Raw genomic sequence first — 13876 nt, forward strand, 5'->3', positions numbered from 1 at the left:
GAATGCCTCCTCCTCCCCCATCGGGGAAGTTGCTCTTACCAGACAGGCAGTGTGGGATTTGTTTATGCATTTATTTTTGTTTCTTTTTAATGACTTGCTGTAAAGCTTAAAATGTCTTCCAGGTGGTAAAGAGGCAGGGGAGTCTATACAAATGAAGCCCGGTAAAAATGAAGCCCAGTAAAGATGTGAGTGGGAGATTCTGGGCTGCTAACCTTCCCGTGAGTTCTGAAACAGTGCAGAACTCATATATTTAATACAATTTCAGAACTGGAAGCAGCAAATAGAGCTGAACTGGGTTCAAATCCCGACTCCACCATTTCTCATCTGTGTGACTGTGGGCAAGTTGCTTAACCTCTCTGTGCTGCGGCTCAAATGGAGATCATAATAGTACAGGCTCCACGGCAGTGGTGTTAATGAATGATTATCATTATTATTATCCTCATTGTTATTACTATCGTTTTCAGAGCTCATGGGAGTCCTTGGAGAGACTGTATAGCTTCATGGCTGAGAACACAGATGCTGAAATCAGGCTGCCTGTATTTAAATCCCACTTGACTACCTACTGGCTGTATGACCTTGGTTAAACAACTGGCCTCTCTGAGCCTCAGTTTTCTCATTTGACAAATTCTCTCCTGGGCAGAGGGATTGGATTAGAGATGGCATGTGAGCTTCAATTGGATCAGTAAGACTCAAGGCCAGGACTCAGGGCCCAGCAGGGAAAAGAAGCTTTTCCCACTGGAGCTGCTGAGCTGACAGGCTGTGAGCCTGGAGCTGCTGGGGCCATCCTGGTTCCCTCTAGAGGACAGCCTGCTCGAGAGTGAAGCTAGCACAGGGGGAGAAAGATTAAGAGAGCGGGGGAGAGACAGTCACAATGATGTTGTTTGAGGCCCTGGATCTGGTGGTGCCTAAAGCAAGCCTCCTTTGGACTTCCCAATTTCATGAGCCAGTAAATTCCCCGTTTTGCAAAAGCCACTTTTCAGTTGGGTTTTTCTCCCTGGAAAGTATCCAGGCTGACACCAGGACGTCCATTAAGCAACTTAACCCAGGCCTGCAAGCTAGTGAGTAGCAGCCTCAGGGGTTAGAAGCTCCTAGCTCTGTACCACGGTGCTCTGTCATTCAGCGTGCAAGCCAGCATTCTGTACTGGGTGTTCATTTCTTTCACCTCTTTAGCCTCTCTGAGCAGCTATTTTCTCATCTCTCAAATGTGGATAAACACCAGGCTTGCAGGGCTGTGGGGAAATACAAAATTCAAAGTAATGCTTTTAGGCTGGGCGTGGTGGCTCACGCCTGTAATCCCAGCACTTTGGGAGGCTGAGGCAGACAGATCACTTGAGGTCAGGAGTTTGAGACCAGTCTGGCCAAAATGGTGAAAACCCCTTCCCACTAAAAAAAAAAAAAAAAAAAAAATAGCCAAGCGTGGTGGCAAGTGCCTGTAATCCCAGCTACTTGGGAGGCTGAGGCAGGAGAATCATTTGAACCTGGGAGGCAAAGATTGCAGTGAACCGAGATCATACCAGTGCACTCCAGCCTGGGGCAACAAAGTGAGACTCCGTCTCAAAAAAGAAAGAAAAAGTAACGCTATTAGCATGGTTTATGGCTGGAGGTTGGAGTTCTGTGCACGCAGTTTCTAGTGCTTTTGGCCTTGGCTTTGCCCCATTACTTATTCCATCGCAGGGATGTCTCCGGCTGTCCCTAAGTCAGCCAACCAGTCAAAGTGCCCAAACTCTGTTAGGCGAGCATGGGTGAATCCTGGAGGGAAGAGCCACCTTCCTTCCTGGCTATGTGTACCCAGTGGTGAGTGGAGGAAGCTAGATGACCTTGAGGATTCTTGAGCTCTGAGTCTATGATGTATAAAGAAGCCGTGTTATGTTTGTTTCTAGAACCTTCTAAAACTGATAGGCTCTTCTGGGAATGATCTGTAGTGCAGGGAAGACAGCAATGAACCAAATCGACGTGGTCTCTTTCTTTAAGAAGTTTACATTTACTGGCAGATACAGATGATAAACACATAAAACAAATACACAACATCATATCACATGGGAACACTAGGGAAAAAATAAGTCATTAAATGCCTGGTAAGTGCCAAGAAGAAAAAGGAATACAGTGATAGAGCACTGTTTATTAGAAGTGGTCAGAAGGGGGCTCTCTGAGGAAGCGACATGTCATTAGAGACCCAGTAAGTCTCATTCAGGATTACAAGCTCTTAAAACTGTGCCATCTCCCAGGAAGAAGATCAGGACCAATTTTTCCAGGAAACTTGCTGACCTCACTAAGTCAGGAGTCAGTGATCTGTTGGAGGCTTGGTAAACAGCCATTCTTCTCCACTGATGACTCTTAGGACATTTAAAAAAGTTTAATGGGTCATTGATTTGTAGTGCTGATTTCCTCCATTAGCTAAATCCATGAAGGAAAGGCTGGAGAAGCCGCGTGAGACCATTCCTCAGGCCTGCCTGCCAGGAAAAGGTTTTAGCCATCATGTCACATGATCATTTGTCTATTTCTAACCAGTCATCACTAAAGATTCCCAATCACCACCGTCACATCACTGGAAGATCCCAGGGCATGGCTGCTTCTAGGTCAGGCCTTGGCAGGGAAGTGCCAGAGCTTTGCAGGTCAACATCAAGCCTCAGAGAGTTGGGGTAGACCTTGAGTTCCTCCTCTCAACCAAATATCAGGGAGATAGACAAGAAGTCGAGGTCCCTGCCCTCCTAGAACATGACAATGAGGGGCAGGAGAAGAAAACAAGTCAGCAAATAATTAAGACACAGATGAGTGCTAGGAGCCACCAGAAACTAGAACAGGAAAGACAGGATCCTCCCCTAAAGAGTGACTGGGGACTATTTTAGGGAAGGTGGTCAGGGAAGACCTGTTCGGGGAGGTAACATTTGACCTGAGACCTGAAAGCTGAGAAGATCTGCAAGAAGCGTGATCCAGGCAGAAGGAACAGCTGGTGCAAAGGTCCTGGGGTGGGAGCCAGCCCCGAATATTTGGAGATACACCTGAGATTGCAGTGAAGTAAGTGAGGGGACACAGTGAGGGGCCAGGTCACGTGGGCCTTGTGGGCCAGGATTAGACATGATTTGGGTTTTCTTCTAAGTAGGATGGGAAACTGTTGGAGGATTTTGCATAGGAGGGTTTCATGATCGAAATATTAAAAGCTATGTACACAATGAATGGAAGGGCAAATTAACTGGTACCTGAAATTAGGCGTTTCAGTCAGGATCAATATTTGTGGCAAGGTTTTACTCTCTGCCACTATAGTAGATTGAGTGGAGGCCTCCAAAAAGATATGTCCAAGTCCCTGTACCTGTAAATGTGACCTGTTTGGAAAAAGGGTCTTTGCACATGTAAGAAATTTAAGGATCTTGAGATGAGATTGCCAAATCGTTCTGGATAGGATGAGCCCTGAATCCAAAGAGAGGCGTCCTTGTAGGAACAAGGCAGAGGGAAATGGCACAGGCAGAACAGGATATACAGAGAAGAAAGTCTGCCAAGACAGAGGCAGGGATCAGAGTGAGGCAGCCACAAGCCAAGGAATGACTGGAGCTACCAGAAGGCGGGGACCCTCCCCTGGAGCCTTCAGAGGGAGCAAGGCACTGTCAACACCTTGATTTTGGACTCTGGGCCTCAAGAACTGTGAGAGAATAAATTTCTGTTATTTGAAGCCACCAAATTTGTGGTAATTTGTTACAGCAGCCACTGGAAACAAGTACAGCCTCTAAACAGCCCAAACTTGGACCCTGCTTGAGGATGCCTCCAACTCCCCTCTCCCCCACCAAGACCTGGTGTATAGCTTTGGCCCCATTCAAAGGCTACTCCAGGCTGGGTGCGGTGGCTCATACCTGTAATCCCAGCACTTCAGGAGGCCGAGGCGGGCAGGTCACCTGAGGTCAGGAGTTCGAGACCAGCCTGGCCAATATGGCAAAACTCCATCTCTACTAAAGGTACAAAAATCAGCTGGGCATGATGGCACAGACCTATAACCTAAGCTACTAGGGAGGCTGAGGCAGGAGAATCACTTGAACCTGGGAGGTGGAGGTTGCAGTGAGCCAAGATCACGCCATTGCACTCCAGCCTGGGTGACAGAACAAGACTCTATCTTAAACAAAATGAAACAAAACAAAAAAGTCTACTCCAGTCACTGGGTGGCACCCGCTGCAGACATGAGGGCCACTTGGGCTTGGGATGGGCATTTATTTACTTACGCAGCTTGACATACAGGGATAGGAATGAACCAACTCTGTTTTCGTTCCAGGATGCTCCCAGGGTTGTGAGTTCCAGACAAACTAGAACTCAAAAAGAATAAGGGTATAAGGGCGGGAGGAGCACAGGAGTCTGGCCAGTCACTTAAAGGAACTAAGACTTCAATTAGGCAGCTTCCAAGTGTGGCAGCTCCCACAGTTTTCACTGGAATGGGCATCTTTTGTTCAATTTTCCCCTATGGAATGCTCACTTTCTAAAGACGTTGCTGATCTAGTTAATTGCACATATTCAATAACATTTCATTTATCTCCTTTATTTGCTATTATTTAAAGATATGTGGTAATGACAGTTAATATTTATTTAGCCACTCAGTATACTAAGAGCATGATATGCACTCATCCAATCTTCACATCAGCCCTGTGAGGTGGGCACTTTTATTATCTGTTTTACAAAGGAGAGCAGAGATCAGAGATTAATGAAAATTTGCCCAAGCTTACACCACTAGTATTTATTCAGTTGGAACTTGGACCCACGAAGCCTGGCTCGGATGCAGGCTCTGGAGACCAGGTTAGAATGCAGGTTTCCATACCAATGTGCAATGCTACCCCACACAAGTAATTTTGCCTCTCTGTGCCTCAGTTTCCTCATCTCTCTTTTTTTTTTTTTTTTTTTTTTAAGACAGAGTCTTGCTCTATCACCCAGGCCCAAGTGCAGTGGTGTAATCTCGGCTCACTGCAACCTCTGCCTCCCGGGTTCAAGCAATTCTCCTGTCTCAGCCTCCCGAGTAGCTGGGTCTACAATCACACACCACCATGGCTGGCTAAGTAGAGATGGGGTTTCACCATATCAGTCAGGCTGGTGTCGAACTCCTGACCTCAGGTGATCATCCACCCTTAGCCCCCGAAAGTGCTGGGATTACAGGCATGAGCCATCACACCCGGTCCCCCCTCATCTAATTTTTTATTTTTATTTATTTTACTATTTATTTATTTATTTTTTGAATGGCATCCTGCTCCCGTTGCACAGGCTGGAGTGCAGTGGTTTGATCTCAGCTCACTGTAACCTCACTTCCCAGGTTCAAGCCATTCTCCTTCCTCAGCCTCCCAATTAGCTGGGATTACAGGTGTGCACCACCACACCCGTCTATTTTTTGTATTTTTAGTAGAGATGGGCTTTCACCATGTTGGCCAGTCTTGTCTTGAACTCCTGACCTTAGGTGATCCACCTGCCTCAGCCTCCCAAAGTGCTAGGATTACAGGTGTGAGCCACCACGCCTGGCCTTTTTTTTTTTTTTTTTTTTTGAGACAGGGTCTCACTCCATCATCCAGGCTAGAGTGCAGTGGTATGATCATGGCTCACTGCAGCCTCAATCTCCCAGTCTCAAGTGATCCTCCCACCTCAGCCTCCTGAGTAGCTAGGACTACAGGTGCACACCACCACATACGGCTAATTTTTTTTTTTTTTTTTTTGAGACAGGATCTCACTCTGTTGCCCGGGCTGGAGTGCAGTGGCGCAATCTCAGCTCACTGCAGCCTCTGCCTCCCAGGTTCAAGTGATTCTTGTGCCTCAGCCTCCCGAGTAGCTGGGATTACAGGCATGAACCACCACATCCTGCTGATTTTTGTATTTTTGGTAGAGATGAGGTTTCACCATGCTTGTCAGGCTAGTCTTGAATTCCCGACCTCAAGTGATGCGCTCACCTCGGCCTCCCAAAGTGGTGGGATTACAGGCGTGAGCCACCACAGCCAGTCAGCTCCCTCGTCTATAAAATGGGAATAATAGCACCTGTTTTGGAGGGTTGTTGTGGAGATTGAATGGGAATGTGTACTTAGAATTCCAGGCATAGTGCCTGCCACAAATACTCAAGGAATGAGCTGGAATTCAGCTGATAATACCAGGCAGTGGCTCTGGGCCACACGGAATGAAGACAATTCTCTCTTCTAAGTTTTCAAACCTCCTGGAATTCACAACGTTCACATGACATGCCAGGCCCAGAGGGGGATGGTTTAAACTAGAGCCTGCAGGAAAGCAACCTGACCAACCTGCTCATGGGTGCTTCAAGGATCACAGGTACCAGAATCAGCTGGAGTTGTTGGTGAAAATGCAGATTCCTGGTCTCATCCCTAGACCAAAGATATCGGAATGATTTGGAGATGGGTCCAGGAACCTGCATTTTTCAACACACTTCCCAGGTGACTGTAAATGTCAAAAGACAAAATTATAACAAATTTTTAGTTTAAACATCTTAATTGGCTTCATTTGTGATTCCAGAATCGGGCAAGACTTCATTCACAAAGCAGCACAAGTGTCCCAATGAGCTGAGCAGAGGAGGTTGGTTTTATAGACAGAAAAGGGCTGAAAAAAGCAGAAACAAAGAACAAAAAGCAGATTGGTCATTTCAAAGTTACTTTCCTTGTAAGGCAGGAACAGGGAACGAGAACAAGAGAGAAATAACTGATTGGTTCGCATCGGGTTACTTCAGGTTACTTTTTGTTGTAAGGATTAAAGCAAAGGGAACTTCATTATGTTGATTAAAACGATCTGTTTGGGAAATCAGGGTGTGTGTCTCTCTTCTGATTTCAGGAAAGGTTATCAGTCTGATGATGTAGAACTTTAGCATGAACGACTCCATTTTGATTTTTAGTTTAGTCTGTTGGGACCCTAATGCCAGAACTTTTTCTGTTTGTTTGTTTCGCTCTTGTTGCCCAGGCTGGAGTGCAGTGGAGCTATCTCGGCTCACTGCAACCTCCGCCTCCAGGGTTCAAGCGATTCTCCTGCCTCAGCCTCCCAAGCAGCTAGGATTATAGGCATGCACCACCATGCCGGTTACTTTTTTTTTTTTGGTAGAAACCGGGTTTCACCATGTTGGTCAGGCTGGTCTGGGACTCCTGACCTCAGCTGATCCACCCGCCTCGGCCTCCCAAAGTGCTGGGATTACAGGTGTGAGCCACCGCACCCAGCCTTTTTTTTTTTTTTTTTAAGACAGGGTCTCGCTCTGTCACCCAAGGTGGAGTGCAGTGGCGCCAAAACAGCTCACTGCAGCTTCCACCTCCTGGGCTCAGGTGATCATCCTGCCTCAGCCTCCCCAGCAGCTGGGCCCCACCACACCGGCTAATTTTTTAACTTTTAGTAGTGACGAGTTCTCATTATGTTACCCAGGCTGGTCTGGAACTCCTGGCCTCAAGGCATCCGCCTGCCTCTGCCTCCCAAAGTGCTGGGATTACAGACATAAGCCACCGCTCCTGGGCTCCTGTGATTTTTATTTAACATAATGCACCGTGGAATTTGTGCTCTGCTTAGTTCAGTCTGAGCAGGGGTTCCTTGATACTCTGGGAAACACTTAAAATCATTCCATCCCTATCCATTCATTCCTGCAGCACCTAAGTGGAAAATCTGCGTTCAGACAGGGACACTACCCTTAGAGAGTAGTGGGTTCCCCAGCAGCGTGGTGAAACATGACACTCCTGAGTTTCATGAAAAGAGGGCAGACATCTGGCCAGAGCTGGGAGGCAGGAAATAGAGCACGGTGCCCTCCGCCCATACACCAGCTTGGATTACCGAGGCCGGGGCCCAGGCCCTGCAGGAAAGGAGGTGCATACCTACTTTAAGGCCACTCACTCTGTGACTCAACGGGCCGGGTGGAGGCTGGAACTCAAGGCCCTCCCGGGCCTAGAGAGCCCACGCGCCGTGGGCGGGACTCCCGGGGTCGCCTAGGCAACAGGCGCGCGCCACGCCCGAGCCCAGAGCCCCGGAGCGGAGGAGGGAGCGCGCGCTATTAAATATCTCGCGGTGCTGGGGCCACTTGCCCTAGCACCTCCCCCGGCTCCTCCCCGCGGAAGTGCTTGTCGACATTTTCGATCGCTGATTGGTCCTTCTGCTCGGGGGCGGAGCCCCTGGCAGGCGCGGTGCGTAGTTCCGGCTGCCGGTTGACATGAAGAAGCCGCGGCGGCTAGGGCGGCGGTAGCGGCAGGAGTCGGTGCTTGCAGCGGGCCTCGGGGTTAAGAGCGCGACGCGGCCTAGAGCGGCAGAAGGCGCAGTGGGCCGAGAAGGAGGCGCAGCAGCAGCCCTGGCCCGTCATGGAGATGGAAAAGGAGTTCGAGCAGATCGACAAGTCCGGGAGCTGGGCGGCCATTTACCAGGTGCGGGAGCGCCCCGGAGCGTGGCGGGCCCTTCGCTTAGGCCGCTTGAACATCCCCTCAGACCCCCAGGCCCCAGACTCCGTCTGGGTCTTGCCCTCTGCCTCGCTCCTCCTGCTTGAGGATTCGATGGGACGGCAACGCACTGCGTCCCCCCCTCTTTGTCCCCGGGGTGGGCCTGTTTCTCTCCGCAGCCTCGGAGCCCCCTTCGATCCCCCACCTCCCTCCTGTTCTCCAGCCCGGGTGATCTCTCAAGCCGGGGATCGCCTGTCTGTGCTCAACGCGAATCCCTCGCACCCCGACCCCGCCCCCTGCCTGTCCACTCTTTGTCCCCTGGGGTGATTTAGCACCCCCACTATTTCCTTTTCTGGACTGGACCACCTCAGACTCTCTTCCTTTGTCTCCCTGGGGAAAACAAATGTCCCCCTCCCTCCTTCACATTTCCTTTTCCCTAGTCTCAGTCTGCGTCGAGTCCCAGGGATGACAGTCCCCTTCCCCCTTTCTGTTCATTCATTTATTGGATAGGAGTTGGCGAGCTTATTCTGTGCTAGGCACCGCTTAGGCATTGGAGATGGTGTTTGCTAAACAGGACAGGCAAGATGCTAGCCTTAGTGGAGCGTAGAGTCGAATAGGGCAATCAAACACAAAAGCAAATAATTTCAGATAGAGACAAGTGCTGGGAAGAGAACGAATTCCTAACGGGGTACAGGGTGACTGCATAGAAAGCCGGCTACCTTAGAGAAGGGGATCAGGGAAGGCCGGTCAAAGGAAGAGACATAGAGACATTTGCTTTGTGAGCTGAACCAAAAGGAGCAGAAAACCATGAGAATATGGGGCTAAAGAACCTTCTAGCCAGGAGGCCTGCGGTACCCACTCCGTTGGGGCCATGATATTATCCTTTCAGGCAGGGAATCAGGAAGGTTGACGTTTTAACCCTCTCTAAAATAGCATCTTTCCTCAGTGAGCAGCTTTGTCTTTGGTCATGGCAGAGATGACCTTGTCTTAGGAGTCTTCATCTCCTTGTGTTAAAAAGTTAGGAAAGTAGCGTTTCTCATATATCTGTAAAACAAATAGTTAAAAACACAAAGAGCTCTTCCTTTCACAAGCAGCTAAATCCTCTGAAGAAAATACATACTCCCAATTAAATGTCATTGCGGGGGTTGTGAAGATATACTAAAACCACACTTGCACAGTATCTTAAGCGATATACAGAATAGAGATTTTGTTACTTGTGTAAAGGGAGACGGCAGTTGATTCTGGTTTCAGCTTATAGGCTCAAAAGGCAAATTGTGAGATCCATCAGCTGTAGTATTAAAATCTATTTTGAGCACTGCTTGGAAAGGAAAAAAGGTTTAAGCAGTTCTTTGGTATGCTTGACTAACAAAAGCGTTTTTTTGGCAGCCTTGATTTTCATGTGGATTTACATCAAGCTTATTTGACAGGATTCTTTTTATTTGAACTGTAGTGTGTATATTAGTTTCTGCTAGACTAATATTTCTAACCACTGTAATCTATATACTAATAAGTATGATTGATCAGTATATAAAATTTGTATGCCATATCTGGTCTCTGAATTAGTTGAATGAATTCCACAAGTGACTTTGAAAATGTATAGACAAATTTTCTGCATCAGTTTAAGTCAGTAGAGTCTAAAGTGGCTTTAAATGAAAATTGTTGGTCTGAAGTGTTGAAGTTGATTATGATACATCCCATCACAGTGGAAGCATTGTGAAGAAGTCTTTTCCACTGAAACTGACTGAGTTGACAACAAGAAATACATATTGTGACTTAGTTCTTAGTTGAATTTTATTTCTTACAATTTTAAGCCAGAGTGGGCTGACCTGTCACCCAAACATTGTTAAAACTGTATTAAACATGCAACTAGCATGAAGTGTGTCAGTCTTCAATTAATTTTCTTCATTTTCGTAAGTTTTCTGCCATAAGTAAACCCCACAGGTTAGTCAAGGTGTTGAGATTTTCCCTGTTTCTTATTGGATTGCCACATTCCCGGAAGTAGTTTCTTTTGGTCTTGGAGAATTGTCACGGAGGGCTTTTCTCACTTCCACTGTATGGGTATTTTTCTTTTCTAGAATCTTGAAATCAGAAGCTTTTTTCCTTTCTAAGTGTAAAAGTAGCTCTTTGTCATACAACTGTAGCGTTTTCTGAAACAGAGTTCAAATGACCTTGAGTCTAAAGTGGCTGACTTTCCAAGGTGTGTATCACTTTACTAAAACCATTATTTTTCAAGGATTTGAAGAAATGTGTTTACAATTGATAGAAAATGGAAGTTTAAAAAATTAATATTTTATAGATGTCGAAATGAGGGCAGCCTTATACAAAGTCATACTTTGAGCTTGCCTAGCCTATTGTAATTAGAGAAATAATGTAATTTTTGCTTACAACTTCATAAACAGGTCAGTTACTCTAACTTATTTTCTAATTAGAACAAAAGATGTAAAACTTGAAAACTATTGGGAAAAGAACCAAGAGTGAAGAGGACTTTTGAGTGCTGAGGAATGTGGCGGCTTAGAAAACAAATTTTTCAGGCAGAGATTCTTTGCTAGGTCAATTTGATAAAGTGAGCATAACCGTATTTTTAATGAATAGCATAGATGCTAATAAGCATCTAGGTCTATAAAAAGTCAGCTTTGATAGTGTATATAGATGACTTTAAAGACATTGTTTTCTAGCATTTAAGCACTTTCAAATCATCCCGTTGCTAGATTGGGCCTAGCTGTCTAAGAGGAGAGAGCGAGCCCAGATGAGGAAAATAGATTGGTTTTACTGAGCTAGAATGAGAGGAGAGAGGGTTGAGTGAATGAAAAGAATAGCTCATGTGCTGCCCTCCATCTGTAGTTTAAGAGGAGTTGGGTCCGGTGTTTTGCTTGTTTTCTCATCTGTAAATTCTTTGATTCTCTGACACCATTCACTATATTTCAGTGTGAATGATTTGATTGTTTCAGATAAAGGGGACTGCAATAGTAGCTTGTGACATGAAGGCAAGATTTATTCATGTTAGAGGCAGGCTTTGTAAAATAGGCCACTCTTCCAGTTGACATTTGTTTTTATAGCTGTTTTCATTATGAAATACAAGCTAATGCCTGACTAGGTTAAAACCATGTAACAATAACAATAATTCACTAAAATTCCTTACTGCTATACAGCTTATGTTGTTATATTCCAAAAAGATGAATATTAAAATTTGCCAATAACGTTTCCTTAAATACCATTTTCTTCAGAGGAAAAAAAACTATTTTATGCAAAGGAGAAAGACCTATACACTATGACTCACTTTACTTAAAAGAAAAAAGACTTAACGGAAATGACATGGAGAGACTGGGAAGTTCTAGTCATCTTGAGTGACCCATTAGATCTAAATGTTCTTGTTTAGCCCGGTTTGAGTGAACTAAATTTAGGTGTCTGATCAGTACTTTGGAAATGGTGTAAATACCTTTGTAATTGTCTGGACTGATATTAAATTAACTGGGAGCACAAGTAGAAATAGTGAAGGGAAGAACTTTTGCTATCGTTATTTGACATCACTGGCATTTTATAGGAACACTTTGATGTTTTGGAAGTAAGTAAACCATACCAGATGGTTCCAAAAGTCAGTTGGGGATAATGGTAATGCCGCTTTTTCTTAGCCTCAAGTTGTCTGCCGTTGCTTCTCCTCCATTTTGCATTGTATCATGAATAGCTCCTCAAAACCTATTAAAATACCTGGTATTGAATAATGTAATTGAATATGTACTGAATTTCATGGTAGAAATGAATACGAAATTTCCTGTGGAGGTTTGGTGACTTAGCTACTGAAATAATGGCCTTTTCTTTTGTGATTCTTTCCCTTTTCTCTTTGTTAAAGAAAACTGTCCTCTGATCTTGTAGATTACAGAATCCTTTTGGCAATTTTGTTTCTAGCAGTGCTTTTCTTTCTTTTAAAATAGAGATGGGGTTTTGCTGTGTTGCCCAGGTTGGTCTTGAACTCCTGGCTTCAAGCGATCCTCCCACCTTGGCCTCCCGAAGTTGGGATTGCAGGCGTGAGCCACCATGCCTGGCTTACAGGTACTTTTTCTGAGGCCTGCCTGAGCCTATATATATTTTGCACAATTTGACATTTCTCCCTACAGTGTTTATGCTGATTTGTTTCTGGTAACAACTACTACTGGCAAATAGGCTGGGCATGTTGCTTTATGCTGCCCCTGTTCAGGAAAATTGGAATTCTAGCTGGGTCATTGTTCCCAGATAATGTAGTTTGGCACCAGCCATTCCATGTTCACATTTTGAGTATCCAGAAGGGTTGGGGACTTTGGAGTAGTTGGTGATTCCCTCTGCCACGTTTCATTGGTTGGTTACTATGGCATCCTTTCCACCACACTAGTAGTCTAGGTTCTCAGATGTTGCTTATGAGCCTGCAATGGTTTCTAGTTTCACACTGCAGAAATGAGTGAAACCGGTTACCCGTTAATACGGTCCCATAATCACTAGAGTAATTAATTGTTCTAAAACCAGATATGAGCCTGTCACTCCTCTGTGTAACTACTTCTGATTCTTTCATAACACTTGTAAAGTCCAAACTCCTCCTTAGCATGGCAACCAGCTTCCAGTCCTTGCCTCCCATGTGGCTTCCGTTCTAGCCAGACAAGAAAAGGCAGCGTTCTCAAAACTCATCCTCACCCTTCATTCCTCTATACCATTGCGAAATACTTTGTTGAGAATGCCTCTCCCATTCAGTCTAGCTTGCATCTTCCAGCTCAAATGTGTGCTTCCTTGCACCGGAGTTTTACTCCATCACCTGTGTGTTTTCATACAAGCTGGCACATATCTCTTCTAAAGTCCTGCTGTCATTGTAGCTACGTCTTTACAATTGTTTTAAAAAATTTTATAAAGTCAAGGTGTCACTATATTGCCCAGGCTGGTCTCAAACTCCTGGGCTCAAGCAAACCTCCTGCTTTGGCCTCCCAGAGTGCTGGGATTATAGGTATGAGACACTGTGCCCGCTGTAGCTGCTACTTTATATCCCAGGTCCATCTCCAGCGGAGCCCAAGCTTCCCGAGGCCACCTGTTCCATCTTTCTCATCCATCTGGAAGTCCTCTGCTCCTGGCACAGAGTAGGTACCTAACAGAAGTTGGGATTGAATTGATGGTCAGTACTTTGCTAGCCTGATGGTATAAAGATGTACAAAACATGGTTCCTGGCTCCCACTCTAGGGGGGCAATGATGGAAACTAATAGATTAGCCCACATTAGTACCAATAGCAGAGGTCACTCTGGGAGAAAGTCCTAGCACATTTTGAGTCATGGCCTAATGAGGTAATTTAGTATTGCCTGCTGTAGTGGCTTTGGAAGAAAGGCTGGCATTCTTATCCAGTAGAAGCTGATACCACTGATTTGTTTCACAGAAGTTTTAAATGTAACAGTAAATTTGTACTTGGCCTAGGGTGAACTTTACAGGCAACTTGGAGGTAATATGTTTGTCTCTCTAAGAATTGTTGAATTCCTCTGCCATCATCACTCCTGACTGGTTCTCACAAGCCTTC

General features: G+C 45.7%; 1 protein-coding gene across 1 annotated transcript in view; it reads left to right on the forward strand.

Annotated features, from left to right (window-relative positions):
- Nucleotides 1-8078: 8078 nt before the first annotated feature.
- The window catches only part of PTPN1 (protein tyrosine phosphatase non-receptor type 1), a 77063-nt gene continuing 71265 nt past the window's right edge, over nucleotides 8079-13876 (forward strand). Inside the window, exon 1 of the mRNA XM_017888143.1 lies at nucleotides 8079-8342. Within this exon, the coding sequence (XP_017743632.1) occupies nucleotides 8280-8342 (63 nt within the window). The 5' untranslated portion in view covers nucleotides 8079-8279. The remainder of the gene's footprint in view (nucleotides 8343-13876) is intronic.

Source organism: Rhinopithecus bieti, unplaced genomic scaffold (genome assembly GCF_001698545.2).
Source record: "Rhinopithecus bieti isolate Rb0 unplaced genomic scaffold, ASM169854v2 scaffold_15834, whole genome shotgun sequence".
Lineage (NCBI taxonomy): Eukaryota > Metazoa > Chordata > Mammalia > Primates > Cercopithecidae > Rhinopithecus > Rhinopithecus bieti.